Source organism: Oryctolagus cuniculus, chromosome 7 (assembly GCF_964237555.1).
Source record: "Oryctolagus cuniculus chromosome 7, mOryCun1.1, whole genome shotgun sequence".
Classification (NCBI taxonomy): domain Eukaryota; kingdom Metazoa; phylum Chordata; class Mammalia; order Lagomorpha; family Leporidae; genus Oryctolagus; species Oryctolagus cuniculus.
Genome location: NC_091438.1, coordinates 81,808,273 through 81,832,301, shown reverse-complemented (window position 1 = coordinate 81,832,301; position 24,029 = coordinate 81,808,273). Strand labels below are relative to the sequence as shown.

The 24,029-nt window shown below is 39.8% G+C and overlaps 1 protein-coding gene across 5 annotated transcripts in view; it reads left to right on the top strand.

The window, feature by feature from the left end:
* LOC138843111 (guanylate-binding protein 7-like) overlaps nucleotides 1-24,029 on the top strand; it is a 123,935-nt gene that overhangs the window by 9,044 nt on the left and 90,862 nt on the right. For 3 of the 5 annotated variants that reach the window (XM_070078108.1, XM_070078107.1, XM_070078106.1), the window contains exons 3-10: nucleotides 4,545-4,672; nucleotides 6,662-6,771; nucleotides 6,977-7,173; nucleotides 8,531-8,776; nucleotides 10,983-11,263; nucleotides 13,550-13,762; nucleotides 18,602-18,704; nucleotides 19,013-19,206. In XM_070078108.1, coding sequence (XP_069934209.1) covers nucleotides 4,545-4,672; nucleotides 6,662-6,771; nucleotides 6,977-7,173; nucleotides 8,531-8,776; nucleotides 10,983-11,263; nucleotides 13,550-13,762; nucleotides 18,602-18,704; nucleotides 19,013-19,206 — 1,472 coding nt within the window. Of the gene's footprint in view, nucleotides 1-4,544; nucleotides 4,673-6,661; nucleotides 6,772-6,976; nucleotides 7,174-8,530; nucleotides 8,777-10,982; nucleotides 11,264-13,549; nucleotides 13,763-18,601; nucleotides 18,705-19,012; nucleotides 19,207-20,645; nucleotides 21,366-24,029 lie in introns of those variants that run through there. The other 2 variants (XM_070078109.1, XM_070078110.1) reach the window with 2 other exon arrangements.

Here is a 24,029-nt window from a genome sequence, read left to right as displayed (position 1 = left end):
CTTTCTTTCCCTTTCTTCTGAAAGGGAGGCTTTCCTGTTTACTGTTTACCTCGCTGATGGCGAAGTAAATCTAGCTAAGAAATTATAATTTAAGCTCTTATTTTGGCTATGCTATTACAGAAATGTGTTAGCCATCTCTTTTTATAAGATCTAAAATCAAATTTTGAATCTTGGAGATTCCTTCATAATAGAATTAGTTTCCTACCTCGAAGAGAATAGAGAAACGAGAGAACAAGTTGGGCTTAGACTAGAGAAATAGGGATGCCAGTCTCAGATCGCTTACTGACAATAGCAATGTCACATGAAAACTTAGAAAGCAGTTTTAACCATTAGATAACAACTTAAGAAAACATTTACCAGAAGGCCCAATGCCTTCCATAAATATTAATACATATATTTGGAAGCATCTCTTAAATATCTAACATGATGTAACTTGTTTAACCAGCAAATTTCAGCACAAGCATATAAAATGTTTTTAGTTTCTTTCTATCAACAAGTTTAAAACATATGATACAGAGATTCAGGTCACATGAATTAAAATATATCTTTGAATTATTTTAGCTGTTTAAATTTATGGACAATCTTATCTATAAGCTAATTAAAATAAAATTCTTAGTAAATTTTCCCATGCAGACATACAATATGTATACACATACAACATGACAGATAGAACAATAAAGCAGTTTTAATAGCTTTTTTAAAAAATCTAATTGCTTTTGTAAATTACCAATTGATTTGAATTACTTTTTGTTTTAGTAACCTCAGCCAACCATACTTTCTCACAGTTGGTACCTTTAATATATTATTGGCTTCATCTGTTTACAGAGTCATCCCAAAGTACTGAATACAATACATGTGGCTGGAAAAAGTTCATCAGAACCTATAAGAAGACAGCTAAACACAGAACCAACAATGCTTTAGTTTTATGAGCAACAAATCTGATATACCAAACTGTGGATGACAAAAGATTATAAGTTGCCACATTTAATATTATAAACTCATTAACCAATAAGAGGCATTTGCTTACTGCACACAGTATTTCTGAAAGCACCTGTAGGATTTTACAAAGCACGGAACTCTTTTAGGCCTCTGGGGCTTTCTCATTAAGATAACCATTATGTCTAGTAACACAAGATTATTAGACTTTTTAATTCTGACATTTGTATTAGTGCCATTTTATATTATAGAAACTTAAAAGTTAGCACCACTTCACATCTTGACAGTACTTCTAATATAATACAAATAGCCTGATTAATTGGTGTCTCTACAAGATGAGAGACATAAGTCCTTCGATTTTTTCAGTTGGGCCCGAACTGGAAAAACCGAAGTCCAGAATTTACTGGAAATTTCAGAGTCCAAATTATTTGAAACTTTGATTTTTTGAATGCCTGTCAAGAATGTCAAGAAGGCTCAAAATCCAAAATATCTGGTTGAAGTAAGATTCTTTAACATCATAACATAATATAGACCAAATTTGATCATTGTTACAAGGTAATTATTTAAATGTTTGAAAATAAGCACATATTTAAATAACCCATAGCTCTTAATAAAAATTCAGCTGTTTTTAAACAATTAGAATTTAACAGACATTAAGAGAATATAATAGATTACTTTAGCACATTGCTTTAACAGAGGGATCAGATTTCAATTTTATGTTAAAGAGGAATAGATTAGTATACTTGTGATGTTTTCCATCTGCCAATGTCCTTGATTTACATTTTGAGATAAACTGTTAAAAATCTTCAAATTAAGATTAAGGTAATGCATCAAGTTTTAGCCTGAGTTACTTTAAACAGTGTTGAACTATTTTCATAGACAGTTTGTAAGCTAACCCAAATAGTTTTTTATAGACTATAATATGTTGAGTATACAAAAGTTTTACCCAATTTAAATTAGCAGTTACACTTAAATGACTTAGGATGCTGATATATTTTTATCTGAATTAAATTGAAATTAAAATTGCATTCATCTAAAACAAGTGCTAATTACCCATTGCTGTTTCATTGAGTACTGATTACCCAGAAACCTGTCAAAATAAATTGCAAAATAAGTTCAGCATTTTACAAAGCAGTATTTTTAAAGGTAGATCTAGGTAGATCTTCCTAGATTCAAAGAAAAATTAGTTACAGTGGGCCAGGTCCATGCAGGAAACCTGCTTTGCCTGTTTTCCTTGCTCAAGATAAAACAAGAGCCTTCAAAAGGGTGGGATACCTAATTTGTTTCTCAATCAGCAGGGAGCCCAAAAGGATGGGACTACCATTCCCTTGCTATTCTTATGGTAAGACTGGGACAGGAGAGGGACAAAAGACCAGTTGAAAACCATGAAGACAGCCATTCCCAAACTGATAAGACAGAGATAGTAGACTTTGGGCTCTGAGATAAAGAATTCCTAGGTGGGAGGGGGAGATACAGTGAGTGGGGATAGGAGCTAGGGAGGAAGTCATCTGCAGGATCAAAGGAAGCTGTGGTAGTGGCAGAAACAGGATGGGGCAGAAGAAAGGATTTTTTGCTCAGGCCTCTGACCCCTAGTGCAAATCTTGGAGACCAGAAGGACCTGAGTGGGAGAGCAAGAAGTACACAGGGAAGGTTTAGTTCGAAGATAGGAAAAGGCTTGAACATATGGAATCTCCTTCCATTTTCCCGACCGCTCATGGAAGTGATAAGATGTTATCAGGGTCAAACTACTCGGACTTCTGATCCCTCAGGGCCAAATGCGCCACCATGGAGGGGCCACTTTTTGAGGGCTGGGGCCAATTTGAGAGGGACCATCAGACGGAACGCGGTTAGAGAAGAGTTCCCATTGTGACCTGTAGAGTCAGATCCGTGGATTGCAAGCGTCCTTGCATTCCCGCTATCTGACTAATGAAAGAATGTGGGAACAGAAGGCGGGGTCGTCACCCAAGTGCCCGCTGGAGCCCAGGGCCTCGCCTGTAAAGAGGCGAACAGAGATGGAGTCGTCACTCGCACCCACTGTTGCCTGGACACAGTGTCCGTAGAGGCTAAAGGCCTTAAGTAGAAGTAGGAGTGGTGGCTAGAGTCCAGTGCTACGACCTTTATGAGAGTAGTCAGGCGAGTATCCGACAGTAGACCACCACTCAAATAGAAGTCGCCGTGAGGGATTTTCATTCCATGTCTTACCTCAAAATTTGGAAGGCCGATGTGTGGATGGAGATCGCAGAGCGTTCAGTGGCTTGGAAAGAGTTCCAGAGGTGTGCTTTGTGACCGGCAGAAATCCAGGACCCCAGAGCACTGGGGGACACTGGATTACCAATATGAGGCTATCCGAGTCACGGCACCAATGTTATATCTTAATATTAGCTGTCGCAAAGCACACCGGACACCGGAGTAAGGGAAAGGGTTTATTGGGGAACACCCTACAGACCGGAGTGAAGGGGCAGCAAAGGAAAAAGAGAGAAGGAGACTGTGAGAGAGAGACAGAGGAGGGATAAGAGAGAGGAGAGAAGCCAGGAGAGGCCAAGAGAGCGCAGGAGAGAAGGACTGAGAGAGCAGGGAGCAGAGCCAAGAGCCAAGAGCCCAGAGGAGGAGGCTAGAGAGAGAAACTGAGAGCGATCAGGAGAGAAGGGCCAAGAGCCAGGAATTGGTTTTAGATCCTTGATCAAATATAAGTTGGCTTTAGATGTTTGGATTGATTTCTGGTGTTTCTATTCTGTTCCATTGGTCTATCCATCTGTTTCTGTACCAGTACCATGCTGTTTTGATTACAACTGCCCTGTAGTATGTCCTGAAATCTGGTATTGTGATGCCTCCAGCTTTGTTTGTATTGTACAAGATTGCTTTAGCTATTCCAGGTCTCTTGTGTCTCCATATGAATTTCAGCATCATTTTTTCTAGATCTGTGATGAATGTCTTTGGTATCTTGATTGGTATCACATTGAATCTATAAATTGCTTTTGGGAGAATGGACATTTTGATGATGTTGATTCTTCCAATCCTTGAGCATGGAAGGTTTTTCCATTTTTTGGTATCCTCTTCTATTTCTTTAAGGTTTTGTAATTCTCATTGTAGAGATCTTTAACGTCCTTGGTTAAGTTTATTCCAAGGTATTTGATTGTTTTTGTGGCTATTGTGAATGGGATGGATCTTAGCAGTTCTTTCTCAGCTGTGGCATTGCCTGTGTATACAAAGGCTGTTGATTTTTGTGCATTGATTTTTATATCCTGCTACTTTGCCAAGCTATTCCATAGTTCCAATAGTCTCTTAGTAGAGTTCTTTGGGTCCCCTAAGTAAAGAGTCATATCATCTGCAAAGAGGGATAGTTTGAGTTCTTCCTTCCCAATTTGTATTCCTTTAATTTCTTTTTCTTGCCTGATGGCTCTGCTTTTTCAAAATAGTTCTACAGCCTGTGTATACACTCTAACATCAGTGCACTTTGGTCTTTCTTTTGGCACTTTATTTACAAGGAATTATAGTGTTTGTAGTCTTGGGTATCTTTCATGTTTCTCTCAGCAAAACTTCTAAGAATATAACCCTGGCCACCCCATCAGCCTGCTCTCAGGGTTTTTTAATTGTCCTCTTCCCTTCAGGCTTCCCTCTGGGCTCCACCATAGAATCTGAAACCAAGGGCATCTGGATGTGGTGCGTGCCCCACCCCTCCAAGCCAAACCACACCCTGGTCCTCCTGGACACTGAGGGCCTGGGCGATGTGGAAAAGGTAAGCCAGACAATGTTCTCTGCCCTCAACTGTGCTCTTACAGTTTAACTGGCACATCACTTCACTTTCTCTGACACATTTCTCTAAACTGCAAATCCAACAATGAGCCAGGAAGTTAAAAATCTGTTTCTTCAGACTACCTTAGTAGCCTCAAGCACTTTGATATGTGATGAAGAGAGATGTGGAAAAGGTAAGGTCCAGAATGTTCTCTACTCTCACCTGTGCTCTTACATTTTAATTTGCCATATCACTTCACTTTTTCTGACATATTTCTCTTAAATGCAAATCCAATAATGAGCAAAGAGGTGAAATTGTTTCTTCAAACTTCCTTAGTAACCTCAAACACTTTGATATATGATGAAAAGAGATTCTTCTTACTTTTAATGCTGGAGTAATCATTTAATTTAATGAATACAAATGAGCAAGTCAGTTCCAGGACTCTGCACTAAGTACTAAAGATAAAACTGTAAATAAAGTAATGGGTCAAGCCTAGTTATAGAGACTACAACACAATACACACAGAGTAGCACCAGTGCAAAAAGTGGGAAACCAATCTAATCATTTGAGTTAGCAAGAGCTTCCTGAGAAAGTTCTATTCCATTAGATCAATTGAATCTACAAAAAATGGGAGGTTGATTGAGTTGGAGGTAGCGACTTTGAAAATATGGTTTCTGTGAAGAAATCTGTTTAAATCATCTTTAGAAAAGCTTCTGTTTATTATTAGATTTTTAATCCAACTCTCCGAGCTTTGATGATCAATTCTTAACTAATTTCTTTGAAACCATGAACTGTACCCTCCCCCAACAAAAAATCATGTATTGGGTGATTTTAAGCATTTTGTCTTCATAGTATTAGGTACAATCATTATTTTTATTTATTTATGAGTCTCAGTCTAAATTACAAGAAGCAGCAATAGATCTTTGGCTTTTCTTATGATGGGAGAAAGCACCAACTTAGAAATTGATTTTAAAAATTCAGTTTTAAACTATTGATCTTTATGTAATTATAACCAATATGGTCTATTGATTTTTAATAAATAATACTTTCCATAAACCTATTCATGTAATTTAATTTGTTAAAGGATCAAAGCAAAACAAAATATAAAGTGGTGCAAAAGATACTACTGGCAGACCTTGTGACTCATACTGTGATAGGGTAATGCTTTCTACGTCTTGACAGGAATCTCATTTCCAGCCTCCCCTCCCATTCCAGCCTGTGTACTCAGCACTTCCATCAAGTGGGATAATTTTGTAATGCCTTTATGTGACTATGAGCTGAAAGTTCCAACTTAGCCTCTGTTAGTTCTTTGCCTGCTGGATCCCTTCATCTTTACAAACCCTTTTTCTATCTATGAACTCTTCAAATCTCAGCTATTTTCTATTTACTGCCATCATATCCCAGTCACACAGAATCCCTACTCATTCTGAATTCACAGTAATTATTCACATCCATAGGCCTCCGTATCTTCACCTTTGTTTTGTTGTTTGGTCTCGGACAACTTTGGATTCCACTCATGGGGAGGATTATCATTTTGGTTACATTTATATAGTGACATGTATTTGCTCTATAACATCATATTCTGGAGGTAAAAATTGTCATATGGAACTTCATAAGCACAAAACAAATGCAGGCTCTATGCTGGTGAATAGTTGTTGAACTTATTGCATAGGATTTGTGTCCATGTTATATTAATCATTAAGAATAAAGTTTACAGTGAGATACTTCTATACTTACTAGTAGACACCTGTGTTTAAGCACTTTATTAAATACTTGGACAGTAACAGTGTCATTCAGTTATTTGAATATCTATACAGAGTGTGGTCCTAATATATCAAGACTGCATTTCATTTTTGAATTATATTTGAAATTTGTTATTTACCCTAATATTCAGTTATAATATACCCAAAGTGTGAACAAGCAGCCAAATGAATGACAGATGAGTAAATGAAGAGTAGATGTGTAAGTCCCTTGTTCTAATGGACTTCCCAGGGAGACCCTAAGAATGACTCCTGGATCTTTGCCCTGGCCGTGCTTCTGAGCAGCGCCTTTGTCTACAACAGCCTGGGCACCATCAACCACCAGGCCCTGGAGCAGCTGTAGTATCCTTCCAGAAATGGAACTTCCATATTTCACTGAGCTTAGGAGAATGGCAGTTGAGACTATTTCTTCTTTATGTAACTAAATTTTCCTGGGTCATTAAGAGTGGACACAGGGAAAAGGGGAGTGTTTTTCTGAGTTGTTTCTAAGTGAGATGTAGAATTTGTGGTGTAGTTTTTTTTTTTTTTTCCTTAACTGAGATTTCAGCTTTGTTACTGAACTCACAGAGTTAATCAGGGCAAGATCTTCTCCCCCATCTGATGAGGTAGAGGACTCCGCAGAGTTTGTGAGTTTCTTTCCAGACTTTGTTTGGGCTGTGCGGGATTTCACCCTGGAACTGAACTTGAAAGGACAGCCCATCACAGAAGACGAGTACCTTGAGAATGCCTTGAAGCTGATTCCAGGTATCAGAGTGTGCTCTGGGGATGGCTGATTTAGTTACAAGGTGGGGTCAAGCAGGACTGTCCAATGGCACTTGAAATATTTTTTTTTTTTCTGAGACTGGATTGAAGCCCAAGCTAATGATGACTGGTGACTGATGGATGGGCATGATTTTAAAAATTATTATTGAAAATTTTTAGAGGATGAGATTTAAACTCAATGAGGAAATTTTAAGTTCAATGTTGCATCAGCAAATTTTGTCCAATCAGTAAAATTAAAAAAGTGAGAACTGCAATAAGTGCTTTTACTTCTAAGACTCATCTATCTGTGATACCTAGTAAGTTCAAGCATTTCTCTTACTCTATTCTGAGAAATATAGATCAACCTGGGAGTTATTAAACACGGAATCACTATGTAATCAAATGAATCCAATGACCTATTTCTTGAAAAGAACTTTCACTAGCTATGTTTTAGTACTGTTGAATGCTGGATCATTCATAGATGCATGGTTTTATCTTCAATAGTACAGGGAAGAAATATTGCTATGTGCCTACACTGATACAGTCATTTTTTCTTATTCATAACACCAACTTCTTCATCCTTAGGCAATGTTTGTTCAGTTTAGTATTATCAATTTATTACACAGATTGTATTTAGAAGAGTAGAGAAGTAATAGCATTTAGAGGGACTATCCCCTTATTTCCTTCTTATTGATGCTTTTAATAGCTATTTATTTTGAACAAAATATATGCCACAGAATCCCTCTTCAGTGTCTGTCTATTCTAATACAAGCTGACTTTGAGAGTTAGTGTGGTCTCCAAATTTTATTGAGATTAGCTTTACATTGAAGGTTACTGCTAAAGTAGGCTACAAAATAATAAATGGTGCAGATTATTTTTGGTCATGTTTATGAATCATTTTTCACTATTGACCTGAATGTTTTCTGCTCTCATGCTGTTTTAAAATCATCACATCCTTATTTCCAGCATTACTTTAAAGTTCTTGTTTCTTTTCTGACATGAAACTGCATGTAGAAATATGTGTCTGAAATAAGTGTCTGAAAATATTTGTTAATTGATTCTCCAAAATCTTTTGAAAATTGTCTCTCTACCCAACAAAACACAAGAAAAAAAGGATCCGTGCTATGTTTTCTCTGTTGAAGTGGATACCTTCCATTCCACTACAGAGTAATTCCCTTGAGTCTCAGCTCTGTGTAAAAAGGATTCTCCACACTTTGTGTATATTGGCATGACTACTTTGCACATTTGGATAAAGGACAATTTACAGACATGGGAGCTGCCATATCACAGAGATTCCTGGAAGTCCTTAGCCCTTTGTTTGCTGTCTCTTCAATGAATGATCTTTTTTATAATTTCACAGAAACGAATGCCAGAATCCAAAATTCCAACAAGCCTAGAAAATGTATCAGGTATTTCTTTCCAGAACGGAAGTGCTTTGTCTTTGACTGGCCCACAAATGATAAAAATGTCTTGGTCCATATGGACAAAGTGCCAGAAGACCAACTAGAATTGAATTTCAAGGTGCAGTCAGAAAAATTCTGCTCCTATATCTTCACACATGGGAAGACCAAGACCCTGAGACAGGGAATCATTGTCACTGGAAATCGTGAGTTTCCTCTGTGTCAAACACGACTTTCTCTAGATCAGTGTGTGTGATGAAGCTGTGATTCTACTGTGGGCTTGTCGATCATTTCATTTGCTTCTGTATAGGAATATAGAGAAGGAGATGCTCCTAGCACACCTGCAAATGATGTTGCTTAGTTAAGTTTTCTCTATGTTGGGAATTACTGAGGCCTCAATTATCTCATGAAGTGAATCTAAATATGATACAACACAAAATTCTATTAATGGGGCAATCTGCAAGTGAGAAAGCCTATAGAAAATCAGTTTTTCAGTGAGGAAGCCTAAAATATTGTCGAAATTAATACCAGTCAGAACATAAACAATAGTCCATGAATCCAATGCAACCTCATCAAGATATTGGTAATAAAAATTAAACCTATGCCTACAGACAGGGTCGGTTTCATGGACATATAACCATAGTCTCCTGCTAATATGAGCTCATGCTTAGTTGAACATGTTGTGTATCTGGTCCCAAACACCAGAGGATGTATTTAATAAGTGGACTAGCATTTTATTTGGAATGAAGACACATCAGGTACATGATTTTCATAGTTTAATAAAATTTTACTTAATTTAAATGGAAAAGAATTTTTCTAGGAAGCTCTGAATGATATCCCTTAAAATCAATGATTTAATTTTGAATTTTGATGATTTTGAGAACCATAATAGAAAGGGTGAATACATCATTCTTTCCCTTTTTTATTCTATCAGCTAGCATTTGCAGACACTAGTCTTGTTTATTTGATCCCTTTGGTTCTTAGTCCTATCATTATGATCAATTATGAACAGAAACTGATTACTTTGACTAGTGAGATGGCATTGGTACATGCCACCTTGATGGGATTGAATTGGAATCCCCTGGTATGTTTCTAACTCTACCGTTTGAGGTAAGCCAGCTTGAGCATGTCCCGCATTGCACATCTCTTCCCTCTCTTATTCCCACTCTTATATTTAACAGTGATCACTTTTCAGCTAAGTTTCAGCACTTAAGAAGAATTGTGTATTGATTACAGTATTCAACCAATAGTATTAAGTAGAACAAACAAAAAAAATACTAAGAGGGATAACATATCAAGTTGCTCATCAACAGTCAGGGTGAGGGCTGATCAAGTCACCGTTTCTCATAGTGTTCATTTCACTTTAACAGGTTTCCTTTTTGGTGCTCAGTTAGTTGTCACCTATCAAGGAGAACGGTGGAGAGAATGATCCAACATGGGAAGTGAGATACACAGCAGACCCATAGAATGGCAGATGTCCTAAAGAGCACTCTGGCCTCATAATCAGCCCTTAAGGCATGCGGATCCGGCTGAAAAGCCCATGAGAGTATTTCAGGCATGGAAAGCCAAGACACTCTGGGGGGAAAAAAAAAACCTAAATGAAAGATCTCCATGAGTGAGATCCCAGTGGAAAGAACGGGTCATCAAACAAGGAGGTACCTTTCTCTGAAGGGAGGAGAGATCTTCCACTTTGACCATGGCCTTGTCTAAAAATTATCAGAGTCAGTGAACTCAGGGGGCTTCCATAGCCTTGGCAGCTCATGACAAAAGCCTAGGGTGATTACTGATGCCATAAACAAGAGTGTCAATTTGTTAAGTCGACAACAGGAGTCACTGTGCACTTACTCCTCATGTAGGATCTTTGTCCTTAGTATGCTGTACATTGAGATTTAATGCTATAACTAGTACTCAAACAGTATTTTTCACTTTGTGTTTCTATGTGGGAGCAAACTGTTGAAATCTTTACTTAATGTATTCTAAACTGATCTTCTGTATATAAAGAGAATCAAAAATGAATCTTGATGTGAATGGAAGGGGAGAGGGAGTGGTAAAGGGGAGGATTGCGGGTGGGAGGGACGTTAGGTGGGAAGCCATTGTAATCCATAAGCTGTACTTTGGAAATTTATATTCATTAAATAAAAGTTAAAAAAAAAGAAAGGGTGAATAGAAACAAGAACCATGTTGTAATACAGAGAAGGATTTGGAGAGCAAGATGGGAAAGGAAGAATAGAAGGAAAAGCCAGAGGGGGATAGCGAGAAGAAAAGGAGGAGGAAGGGAAGGAGGAGGAGCAGGAAAAGAACACTTCAAGATAAGTAGAATGGATTTGATGTTTGGGATGCTGATTCATAAATCCTGTGAAAACAATGAATGTGAACTATGTATTTATTCCCTCAACATTATGCGTTCGTCAGGGCTGGGCAGTCTGGTGGAGATGTACGTAGACACCATCAACAGCGGAGCCGTCCCTTGCTTGGAGAACGCAGTGACGACTCTGGCCCAGCGTGAGAATGCTGCAGCCGTGCAGAAGGCAGCCGAGCACTACAGCAGGCAGATGGCCCAGCGACTGGTGCTCCCCACAGACACGCTCCAGGAGCTGCTGGACGTGCACGCAGCCTGTGAGAGGGAAGCCGTTGAAATCTTCATGGAGCACTCCTTCAAGGATGATACCGGGGAATTCCAGAAGAACCTTTTGGTAAACATCTGACCATCTATCCTTGCCAGCGACAGCCTTTCTGGATGACACCTAAAGTCTATCTTTTCACCCTGTGATCATCCCCCTACCATAGTAGAAGGCATCCTGATTCTTGAGAATGAAAGAGCTCTATGGACTACAGGTCACCCTTTTTTTTAAAAAGACAGACACTTAATTATTTGGTACAGCAAAATGAATTATCATGAGTTTAGCAGCTGAAAACAGTGCACATTAAATCATGCAGTTCCGTTTGCAGCTATATATGTCAGGGTGACTGGGTGCACTGCTCAGTGTAGACAGACTGAAAGAAGGTGTCAGATGGGCTTGGTCCTATAATGAATTTCTAAGGGAACCCCTGTATCTTTAAATATCTTTAAAGTTTGCACCAGAGCCTTCTCGTTTCTAATTTCTCTGGTTTCCTTTTCTGACACCAACTAGAGAAAAATACTTTTAAGGCATCCTGTGATTAGATAATGACGTTCCTTTGATTGTAAAGTCAACTTTAGCTATATATCATGATCCAATCATAAGAGTAACAGATATCATATTCTCAACCCAGTGAATATGAGGAATGTGGATACTAAGAGGAGAGAAGTCTTATGAAAAATCTTAATTCTATTGACTGCAGTCACCTTCATTAAAATTTTATCTTTCTATCCATCTAGGCCTAAAGTAAAAATGCAAAAGAGTCTCTCAATTTGTATTGAGGAAACCCAGTTGGATTGAAACTTAACTGAAAAGTGATCACTGTTAAATATAAGAGTGGGAATAAGAGAGGGAAGAGATGTGCAATGCGGGACATGCTCAAGCTGGCTTACCTCAAACGGTAGAGTTAGAAACATACCAGGGGATTCCAATTCAATCCCATCAAGGTGGCATGTACCAATGCCATCTCACTAGTCCCAGTGATCAGTTTCTGTTCATAATTGATCATAATGATAGGACTAAGAACCAAAGGAATCACATAAAAAAAGAATAGTGTCTGCAAATACTAGCTGATAGAATAAAAAAGGGAGAGAATGATCCAACATGGGAAGTGAGATACACAGCAGACCCATAGAATGGCAGATGTCCTAATAGCACTCTGGCCTCATAATCAGCCCTTAAGGCATGCGGATCCGGCTGAAAAGCCCATGAGAGTATTTCAGGCATGGAAAGCCAAGACACTCTGGGGGAAAAAAAAAAAAAAACCTAAATGAAAGATCTCCATGAGTGAGATCCCAGTGGAAAGAACGGGTCATCAAAGAAGGAGGTACCTTTCTCTGAAGGGAGGAGAGATCTTCCACTTTGACCATGGCCTTGTCTAAATATGATCAGAGTCAGTGAACTCAGGGGGCTTCTATAGCCTTGGCAGCTCATGACAAGAGCCTAGGGTGATTACCGATGCCATAACCAAGAGTGTCAATTTGTTAAGTCGACAACAGGAGTCACTGTGCACTAACTCCTCATGTAGGATCTTTGTCCTTAGTGTGCTGTACATTGAGATTTAATGCTATAACTAGTACTCAAACAGTATTTTTCACTTTGTGTTTCTATGTGGGAGCAAACTGTTGAAATCTTTACTTAATGTATTCTAAACTGATCTTCTGTATATAAAGAGAATCGAAAATGAATCTTGATGTGAATGGAAGGGGAGAGGGAGTGGTAAAGGGGAGGATTGCGGGTTGGAGGGATGTTATGGGGAGAAGCCATGGTAATCTATAAGCTGTACTTTGGAAATTTATATTAATTAAATAAAAGTTTAAAAAAAGGGAAAAAAGTAACTTTCAAATACAAACAAAAAACTCTTTTCTTATATATTCATGAATTCAAGCCATCATCGAAAGCATTCATAAAGGGTTCAAAAGTTGGTTCAAAATACACCTAAACAATTAGTGAGATATTATTGCATGTATTCCTATAAACTCCTATAAATTTCTGTCTATAGCAATCCATATGCTCTGAGGAAATTTTAATTGCAGTCAAAATTCACCTTTCTATTCTTAGTCTTGGTGGCCAGGCTACTGTTAATCTTCTTATTTATTAAAGGACCACAGAGCTCAGGGCTTCTGACCCTCATTTACAGATATTGAGCCTGGGCCTCTCCCCCATGAGAAATACGTGGCTTTGCATAGGTGAAACAGGCAATGACCAGAAGTAACAGTGAAGTAAGTCTCCTGACTGCAGGTCCACTCTTTGTTCTGGTCCACTCTGAGGCCGTCCAAATCCTCCTGCCACGTGTATCACAGGTGGACCTTCCCTGCTACTCATTCCTTTCTAATGTGTGAACCTACGTTTCCCTGGCAGGAAACCACAGAGCAGAAAAAGGAAGACTTCCTGCTGCAGAATGAAGAGGCCTCTGTCAAATACTGCCAGGCTGAGCTTACACGGCTCTCAGCGTCCCTGATGGAAAGTATTTCAAGAGGGGTTTTCTCTGCGCCTGAAGGCCACCGTCTCTACTTAGAAGCAAGAAAAAGGATTGAAGAGGAGTATGAGCTGGTGCCCAGGAAGGGAGTGAAGGTGAGGAATAGGGGGGAGAGTTGGTCAACAGAGTAGAGTTGTGGGATCTTTGGTGCTTGTTTTGAAAATGAGGAGCACAGCACCACGGCGGAGGGAAACATTTGCTATGTTCTGGATATTAGTCCTCCAGGGTTGATGTTTCTGAGACATCGTCCTCACCCTCTCTGTGGCCACGTGAGAGTTGATGAGAACTTTGGGAGATGGAGCCAAATGGGAGGATGTTAGTTCATTAGGGGCTGCCTTTAGAGGAGATTATAGTCGTAGTTCCCATGGGACCTTGAGTTGATTCTGAGATGGATATTTTATAGAAACCAGGGCTGATCCTTGAATGACTCTCTGGCAACCTAATATCTTCATTCTACACATTCTAGTTTGATGCTGTCTTCTGTGAGAGTCAGAGCCATGTTGGTCAGAGCCATGCTCAAGCTGGTGATGTGTCCTTGAACCTTCAGACTGTGAGCTAAATACACCTCTGTAAATCAACCCATTTCAAGGATTTCATTAGAATCATGGAAAACAGGCTAATGCTGCCATTTTTAAAAAAATACTATTTTAAGATCCATATATAAGCCGGCACCGCGGATCACTAGGCTAATCCTCCGCCTTGTGGCGCTGACACACCAGGTTCTAGTCCCGGTTGGGGCGCCGGATTCTGTCCCGGTTGCCCCTCTTCCAGGCCAGCTCTCTGCTGTGGCCAGGGAGTGCAGTGGAGGATGGCCCAGGTGCTTGGTCCCTGCACCCCATGGGAGACCAGGATAGGTCCCTGGCTCCTGCCATCGGATCAGCGCGGTGCGCCGGCCACAGCGCGCCGGCCGCGCCGGCCATTGGAGGGTGAACCAACAGCAAAGGAAGACCTTTCTCTCTGTCTCTCTCTCTCAGTGTGCACTCTGCCTGTCAAAAAAAAAATCCATATATAGTTATATATTCCTACGTAACCTAGAAATATTTTTTTCCCAGAGAGAAGCTCGAATCAGAAATCCAGTTGTGAGAACCATTTCTTTGCTTAGTTTTCTTTCTTTTTTTCTCAAACAAAGGATAGTCTTCGTGTTTAGTGAAGAAAACTATTTTCAAAATGATTATGATCTCATCTGGGGTGGACAAATTCATACTAAGTGGACATGCCGTGGATCTGGTTATGCTAGTGGTGTGCACTGATAGTAATAATGATGATGATGACGACCTTCATGACATTCACTCCCTATACCAAGTATAGTTTTATGTTATTTTATTGGATTATCAGTTTAATTCCCAGAATACTATAAATCAGGTACTAACATCATCCCTATTATACAGGTATTGAACAACATGCACAGAAAAACTAACAATTTGCCTTCTGTTAACCCACACAGCAAGCAGCCCAGTTGACAAGGCTGGTCTATCTACTTGGCCACTAGAAACTCAATTTTTTTTTTCTTTTTTGGGATCTTCATTCTGTTTCTGTAATGATTGTTCCAGTTTATGTTCCCCCAACAGTTGTGTAAGGGTTCCCCTTTCTCTACATTATTAATATTTCCTAAATTTTGAATCATAAATCATAGCCATTTTTTAAAAAAGTGTAGATTTATTTATTTTTTGACAGGCAGAGTGGACAGTGAGAGAGAGAGCAGAGAGAAAGGTCTTCCTTTGCTGTTGGTTCACCCTCCAATGGCCGCCATGGCTGGTGCGCAGCGGCCAGCGCACCGCGCTGATCCGATGGCAGGAGCCAGGTGCTTCTCCTGGTCTCCCATGGGGTGCAGGGCCCAAGCACTTGGGCCATCCTCCACTGCACTCCCTGGCCACAGCAGAGAGCTGGCCTGGAAGGGGGGCAACCGGGACCGAATCCGGCACCCCGACCAGGACTAGAACCCAGTGTGCTGACGCCGCAAGGCGGAGGATTAGCCTATTGAGCTGCGGTGCCGGCTAGATTTATTTTTATTTATTTGAAAGAATAACAGAGAGAAGGGAGAGTTTGAGAGAAAGAGATCTTTCATCTGCCGGTTAGCTCCCCAACTGCTCACAACAGCCATGGTGATCCTTGCTAAGCCAAGAGCCTGGTATTCCATCTGAATCTCCCTTGTGGATTGCAGGGACCCACGTATTTGGGCCATCTTCTGCTGTTTTTCCAGACACATTAGCATGGAGATAGAATGGAAGCAGACCAACTGGGACGTGAACGGTTGTGCTGATATGGGATGCCAGAGTTGTAAGTGGCGGCCTTACTTACTGCACCAAAACAGTGATCCCAAATAGTAGCCACTCCAACAGGTGTGAACTGATATCTCATTATGGTTTGATGTATTTCCCAAATGATTATTAACATTGAACATGTTTTTATATAGTGGTTAGTCATTTGAGTGTCTCCTTTTGAGAATTGTCTATAAGTGCACTTTGCCCATTTTTAAGTCAGATATTTTGTGTCTTCCTATTGATTTGTAGGACATATTTATATATTTTCAATATCAGCCTCTTATGAGGTATATAGCTTACCATTCCATATATGTCCTTTTCATTTTGCTGATTGTTTCTTTAGATGTGCAAGAACTTTCTAATTTGACATAGTTTCCTTGTTTCTTTTTGCTGTTATTACTTGTGCTTTTAGCAATAAAGGCAAAAAAATCACTGTCAAGGCTACTGTCTAACATCTTTTTTCTTATCTTTTCCTGTAGGAGTATTATGCTTTCCAGTCTTCATTGAAGTCTTCAATCTTTAGTATTTAGCTGATTTTTCAATATGATGTTAAATAAGGGCCAAACTCACTCTTGTATATCCAGTTTTCCCAGCATTTCATGAGGAGACTCTTCTTTACTTAATGTATATTCCTGATCCCTTTATTCAAATTAGTTTACTGTATATGTATGGGATTATTTCCAGGTTCTCTTTTCTGTTCCATGTATCAGGTTTTTTTAGAAAAAATTTTTATTTATTTATTTGAGAGGTAGAGTTACAAACAGTAAGACTGAGAGACAGAGAGAAAGGTCTTCTTTCCTCCTGGTTCACTCCTCAAATGGCTGCAATGGCTGGAGCTGGCTGATTCGGAGCCAGGAGCCAAGAGATTCCTCTGGGTATCCCATGTGAGTGCAGGGACCTCAGCACCTGGGCCATCTTCTACTGCTTTCCCAGGCCATAACAGAGAGCTGGATTGGAAGAGGAGCTGTGGGGACCAGAACCAGCACCCATTTGGTATGCCAGTGCCACAGGTGGAGGATTAACCTACTGCACCACAGCAATGGCTCCCCATGTATCAGTTCTTATGCCAGTATTAAAGCTGCTAGAGGGGCCAGCGCTGTGGCGCAGCTGGTTAACGCCCTGGCCTGAAGTGCCGGCATCCCATATGGACGGTAGTTCAAAACCCGGCTGCTCCACTTCCCATCCAGCTCTCTGCTATGGCCTGGGAAAGCAGTGAAAGATGGCCCAAGTCCTTGGGCCCCTGCACCCACGTGGGAGACCTGGAAGAAGCTCCTGGCTCCTGGCTTCAGATCAACGCAGCTCTAGCCATTGTGGTCAATTGTGGAGTGAACCAGTGAATAGAAGACCTCTCTCTCTCTCTCTCTCTCTCTCTCTGTGTGTGTGTGTGTAACTCTAACTTTCAAATAAATAAATAAATCTTTAAAAAAAAAAAGCTGCTGTTGCTTTGTGGTAGACTTGGAATTCATGTGGGGGATGCCTGAAGTTTTGCTTTTGTTGTTCAAGACTGTTTTTGGATACTCAGTATTTTGCACTTGCATACGAAATTTGGGATAGTTCCTGTAATTTTCTGTAAAATATGTCATTAGAGTTTTGATAAGGATAACACAGAAACTTTATGCTATTTTGGATACTATGGACATTTTAACAATACTAATTCCTCTAACCAATGAATATTAGGTAATGCTCCATTTGTTTTATCTTCAGTTTCTTTTCATCACTGGACTAATATTTACAGAGTACAGATCTACACCTTGAAAATGTATTATTAAGTGTTTTATCTTGCTTTTGTAAATGGAATTACTTCTTTATTTTCCTTTTCAAACAGCTAGTTAGTGCTATGGATTATTTTATATCCCACATTTTTATCAAATTTGTTTTTTTTACTTTAATAGCTTTCAGTGGCCTTCTGAATGTATTTCCAAAGAAAATAGAATCAATAAGTTGAAGAGATATTTATACTCTTATGTTCAATACAGCAACATTTGCAACAGCCAAGATAAGGAAACGGCCTCAGTATCCATCAGTGGATGAAGTATGGAGAAAGTATTCTATATGATTACACACACACAGATACACACACACACACAGGAACATCATTAAGTTTTTAAAAGAAAGAAATTGTTTCATTTATGACAATATGAACAAACATGGAGAACATTTTGGTAAGTGAAATGAAACAGATGCAGAAAGACAAATACTACATGATTTACTTTTATATGGAAGAAAAAGAAATGCCAAGCTCATGTTAACAGAGAGTAAAATGAAGATTACCAGGCCTGGGAAAAGATGCAAAAGGAATATAGTGGTCAGAAATTATAAACATTCAATTCTGGGATGCATACGTTCTGTACTTCACAATACATCAGGGTGTTTACAATGAAATTGACATATCACACACTTGTACTCTGGTAAGGGAGATCACTAATGTCCTCACTGCAAAAAAGTAAAAGCTTTATGTTGGCTGTGCTTGAGGGTTGTGGACGGTGGTGGGCAGCATCCCGGGAAAGGGTGCTGCTGGAAAGGGGGCTGCTCCACAGGGTGTCTATGCCTCACAAAAACCTTGGAGTTTCAGCCCTGGCCCTACGAATGATGCAGAAAATACACAGTCAGATTTGTACTTTTAACACAGTAATTTCCACATCATAACTACTTTTCCTCCTTGCTGGTTTCCAGGCAACTGAGGTGCTCCAGACCTTCTTGCAGTCTCAGGCAGCAGCAGAGAACTCCATCCTGCAGGCAGACAAGGCTCTCACTGCTGGAGAGAAGGCCTTAGCAGGTACGGGGCCGGGCTCAGCTCACAGGAGGGTGGGGAGGTTCCTGAGATGAACTCCTGTGAATTGAAGGAGACGTTTTTCCTGGAATAAGAGACTTCCTCAGACTACTGAGCACATGGTCTGCTAAACCTGAAAATAACAAGGGCAGTTGGGCTGCACATCCAGCCAATCAGTGCCTTTCTGGCACATTCTGAAACATCCCCTTCCTGTTTAGGGGAAGATCTTCCCCTCCCACTTGCAGCATTGCTATCAAAGCTGCCTGCTCTTGAACTCAACAGTTTTTCTTCCCTTGTTAATGTTTGTGAAACAGCTGAGGAGGCCAAGAGGGAGGCCGCTGAGAAGGAACGGGAAGTGCTAAGACAGGGGGAGCAGGAGATGCAGCAAAAGATGGAGGCTCAAGAGAGAAGCTTCCAGGAGAACATCGCTCAACTGAAGGAGAAGATGGAGCGGGAAAGGGAGGACCTCCTCAGAGAGCAGGAGAGGATGCTGGAGCACAAGCTGAAGGTGAGTCTGGGGGCTGGGCGGTGCCCCGGGGGACAGTGTTCTGGATCCTGGGAAGGGCGGGACCCAATGTGAAGCACAGGTGTCATCCCAGAGGGAACCTAAAAGACAATTGTCCCACTGCAACCTCAGATACACCTGGGTCCCCCTGAAGCATGGAAATCTAGGAGACTCCAGCCCTTTCTGGAGTGTTAGACTTTGGAGACACAAATGACATTCTCCTGGGTTTGGGGCTGCAGTTGTTGCTCCAATTGTGAGATGGTCTCACTAAGCCCTATTCAATGGGACCTTAGCTACTGGTGCTTGAGATTTCTGGAACAACTCTCAAAGAGACTGAAATAGGTTTATCTGGTCTGATAATATCAAATTTGACCTGAGAGAAAATGGAGGACTCTGAATCTGGTCCATTGTTTCCAGATCTGCCTGATCATCCTTTATGACTAAAGTAACATACATCCTTTGTCCCAGCGTGGGGTTTGATAAGCACTGTCCTGTGTGGTGTCAGCACTTCTCACTAGTTGCTAGATGAGCTCAGCTGTGCCACCTCATGGAAATGAGAGCCAATTAGAATTTAATCCACATTCTTTCCCAATGAGCTTTCTTTGTCCCTATACAAAACTCCCCACTTTCCCCTGGGGAAAAGGTGCTAAGGAAATTTCACAAAAGTTAAACCATGAATTTTCTCCTATTCAAGTCAAAACTTCTGGTTATGTTGGAGGACAAATTCCACAAAAAAACCTCTAAAACAAAAAAACCAAAATGAAAGATCTCCACGAGTGAGATCCCAGTGGAAAGAATGGGTCATCAAAGAAGGAGGTACCTTTCTCTGAAGGGAGGAGAGAACTTCTGCTTTGACCATGGCCTTGTCTAAAAATGATCAGAGTCAGTGAACTCAGGGGGCTTCCATAGCCTTGGCAGCTCATGACAAGAGCCTAGGGTGATTACCGATGCCATAACCAAGAGTGTCAATTTGTTAAGTCAACAACAGGAGTCACTGTGCACTTACTCCTCATCTAGGATCTTTGTCCTTAGTGTGCTGTACATTGAGATTTAATGCTATAACTAGTACTCAAACAGTATTTTTCACTTTATGTTTCTGTGTGGGAGCAAACTGTTGAAATCTTTACTTAATGTATGCTAAACTGATCTTCTGTATATAAAGAGAATCGAAAATGAATCTTGATGTGAATGGAAGGGGAGAGGGAGTGGGAAAGGGGAGGGTTGCAGGTGGGAGGGACGTTATGGGGGGGAAGCCATTGTAATCCATATTCTGTACTTTGAAAATTTATATTCATTAAATAAAAGTTAAAAAAATAAAATAAATAAAAAACCTCTAAAATGGTAGAAAAATAGACATATGTGCCTAAATACTGACATAGTTAAATGTAAAATTCTTATGCTTAATGAAAAGGGGTTTGAAAAGTGGACTTTCCATTTCATAGGTTCAAAAAGACATGCTTACAGAAGGATTTAAAAAGGAAGCTGATATGCTAAATAAAGAGATCAATCGGCTAACAGAAGAGATTGAAGCAATTAAAAATCAAGAACAAGAACAAGGGTGGTATTCAGCGCTTCTTGTAACCGCGGGTGCTTTGTTTGGTACTGTAATGAATAGGCAGTCAAATGCAGGTATTTCAAGGCTATTAAGAGTGACTCTAAGAAGGGTATAGGCTGAGATTTCCTGGGCAGGAAAATATAAAATGGGCTTTCTTCTTCATTTTAAGAGCATAACGGTATTGCTCATTGTAAAAAGTATGTATATCATGGAAGTTTCATTAAAATATTTAAAAATGAAATATAATGATTAAAGGATATCAGGGCTTTGTATCCTAAAAAGACAAAATCCATTTTTATTGAATCATTATGATGAATTGGGATGTCAATTGAAATAAAATGAAATTGTTCATAAAAACAATTTGTATGAAGCTAAAGTGCATGGCAAGGTGAAGAAAAAAGCACAATTTGTGCTCCAGATGGAGATATTTAAGCTGTGATGAGTCCTTGATTATCAATGAGTTTAGAACAGCAACCACATTTTCTAAATAGCCAAAATAAAGAGTGAAATGCTTAAATTTAATGATAATAAAAGATATGCAAAGTAAAATTATGTGGTTCATTTTTCAATTTTATACAGGGCAAGGAAAAATAGCTTTAAGAGCACACTGAGAAAGCAAGGAATTTTGGAAATTGGGAGTTGCTTATAATTGCTAGAGTGAGTGTCACTCTTACAATTATGTATAAAATATTAAAATGTAGGTGACTTTTTATACACCAATTGCACTTTTTGAAATTTCTTTCATAGACCTGTATACCCAAGTTGAAGTGGTGTGTATGTACTAATCTGTTGGTTGCAGCATCATCGTAATGCCAAGACTTGACAGCTGTTTAATGTAAATAATAAATATGGAATGTACTTTCAGAGGAGTACTCTATAATTAGTAAAGTGAAAGTGGGACAAAGCTAAAATTAAAAGAAAAAAGAGGACGGACATTTGGTCTGGAGTTAAGACACTCTATGAGTCTGCTGTGTATCTCACTTCCCATGTTGGATCATTCTCTCCCTTTTTTATTCTATCAGCTAGTATTTGCAGACACTAGTCTTGTTTATGTGATCCCTTTGACTCTTAGTCCTATCATTATGATCAATTGTGAACAGAAATTGATCACTGGGACTAGTGGGATGGCATTGGTACATGCCACCTTGATGGGATTGAATTGGAATCCCCTGGTATGTTTCTAACTCTACCGTTTGGGGCAAGTCAGCTTGAGCATGTCCCAGATTGCACATCTCTTCCCTCTCTTATTCCCACTCTTATATTTAATAGCGATCACTTTTCAGTTAGGTTTCAACACTTAAGAATAACTGTGTATTGATTACAGTATTCAACCAAGAGTATTAAGTAGAACAAAGAACAACAAAAAAATACTAAGAGGGATAACGTATTAAGTTGTTCATCAACAGTCAGGGCAAGGGCTGATCAAGTCACCGTTTCTCATAGTGTTCATTTCACTTTAATAGGTTTCCTTTTTGTTGCTCGGTTAGTTGTCACCGATCAGGGAGAACATATGATATTTGTCCCTTGGGGACTGGCTTATTTCACTCAGCATAATGTTTTCCAAATTCCTAGCAGGGATCACTTTTCAGCTAAAATTTAAACACCGAAGAATAATTGTGTGTTAATTACAGAGTTCAACCACTAGTACTAGAACAAAAAAACAAAGCAGACTCATAGAATGGCAGATGTCCTAAACAGCACTCTGGCCTCAGAATCAGTCCTTAAGGCATGCGGATCCGGCTGAAAAGCCCATGAGAGTATTTCAGGCATGGAAAGTCAAGACACTCTGGCAAAAAAAAAAAATGACCTAAGTGAAAGATCTCCACGAGTGAGATCCCAGTGGAAAGAATGGGTCATCAAAGAAGGAGGTACCTTTCTCTAAAGGGAGGAGAGAACTTCCACTCTGACTATGACCTTATCTAAATATGATCAGAGTCGGTGAACTCAGGGGGCTTCCATAGCCTTGGCAGCTCATGACAAGAGCCTAGGGTGATTACTGATGCCATAAACAAGAGTGTCAATTTGTTAAGTCAACAACAGGAGTCACTGTGCACTTACTCCTCATGTAGGATCTTTGTCCTTAGTATGCTGTACATTGAGATTTAATGCTATAACTAGTACTCAAACAGTATTTTTCACTTTGTGTTTCTATGTGGGAGCAAACTGTTGAAATCTTTACATAATATATGCTAAACTGATCTTCTGTATATAAAGAGAATCGAAAATGAATCTTGATGTGAATGGAAGGGGAGAGGGAGTGGGAAAGGGGAGGGTTGCGGGTGGGAGGGACGTTATGGGGGGGAAGCCATTGTAATCCATAAGCTGTACTTTGCAAATTATTATTCATTAAATAAAAGTTAAAAAAACACCTATCTGCAGCAGTTCCTTGACCTGATACATTATGTCTGAGAAAAAATATAAACCTACTAAAAGGCAAAAAATCACAGTTTGAAGACAGCAAGCATTAGAAACAACTATGGCAGGGGTGTTGAATAATCAGATGAAGATTTTAAAGCAAGTATGATGAATACTGGTTGGTTCACTCCTCAAAATGCCCACAATAATGGGGGCTGGGAGTAGGGGGAGCTGGCCTTAGGCCAAAGCTGGGAGATGGGAAGACAATGCAGGTCTCCTACATAGATAGCAGGAGCACTATTACTTGAGCCATCACTGCTGCCTCCCAGAGTCTGCATTAGCAGGAAACTGGAGTCAAAAGTCGGATTGGGAATCAAATCCAAGTACTCCAATATAGGGCAAAAAAAAAAAAAAAAAAAAAAAAAAAAAAAACCTTGTGGACATCCCAATGCTGTGTTGTAGTGACTGGGATTGAGTCTCTTTTCTGCTCCTGATTCCAGCTTCATGCTGCTGTGCACCCTGGTAACAGGTGATGGCTCACATTATGGGGTCCTCATCATTTAAGGGAGTATTGATCAACTGCCTGGCACATGGTTGCCAGCGATTGCAGGTATTTGGGGAAAGAATCGGAAGGTGAATGGTGTTTCCTTTTCTCTCTGCTTTCAAATAAATAAATGAACAATTAAAAAATGAAATAAGAATAAAAATAAAATGAAAATTGAATGGAATTTAGTCTGGAGTATAAAGTTATTATCTCTATGCAGGGCTTCCAATTTTTCTCCCTCTGGCTTGCCTCTACACAGGCTCTTACAGGAGCCTCTTTAGGTCACTGCCCTTTATTCTGTCACCTATCAGATTCTCCTCGTCAGGCATATCATGTGTCTGTTGGCCATTTGGATTTCCTCTTTTGAAAAAT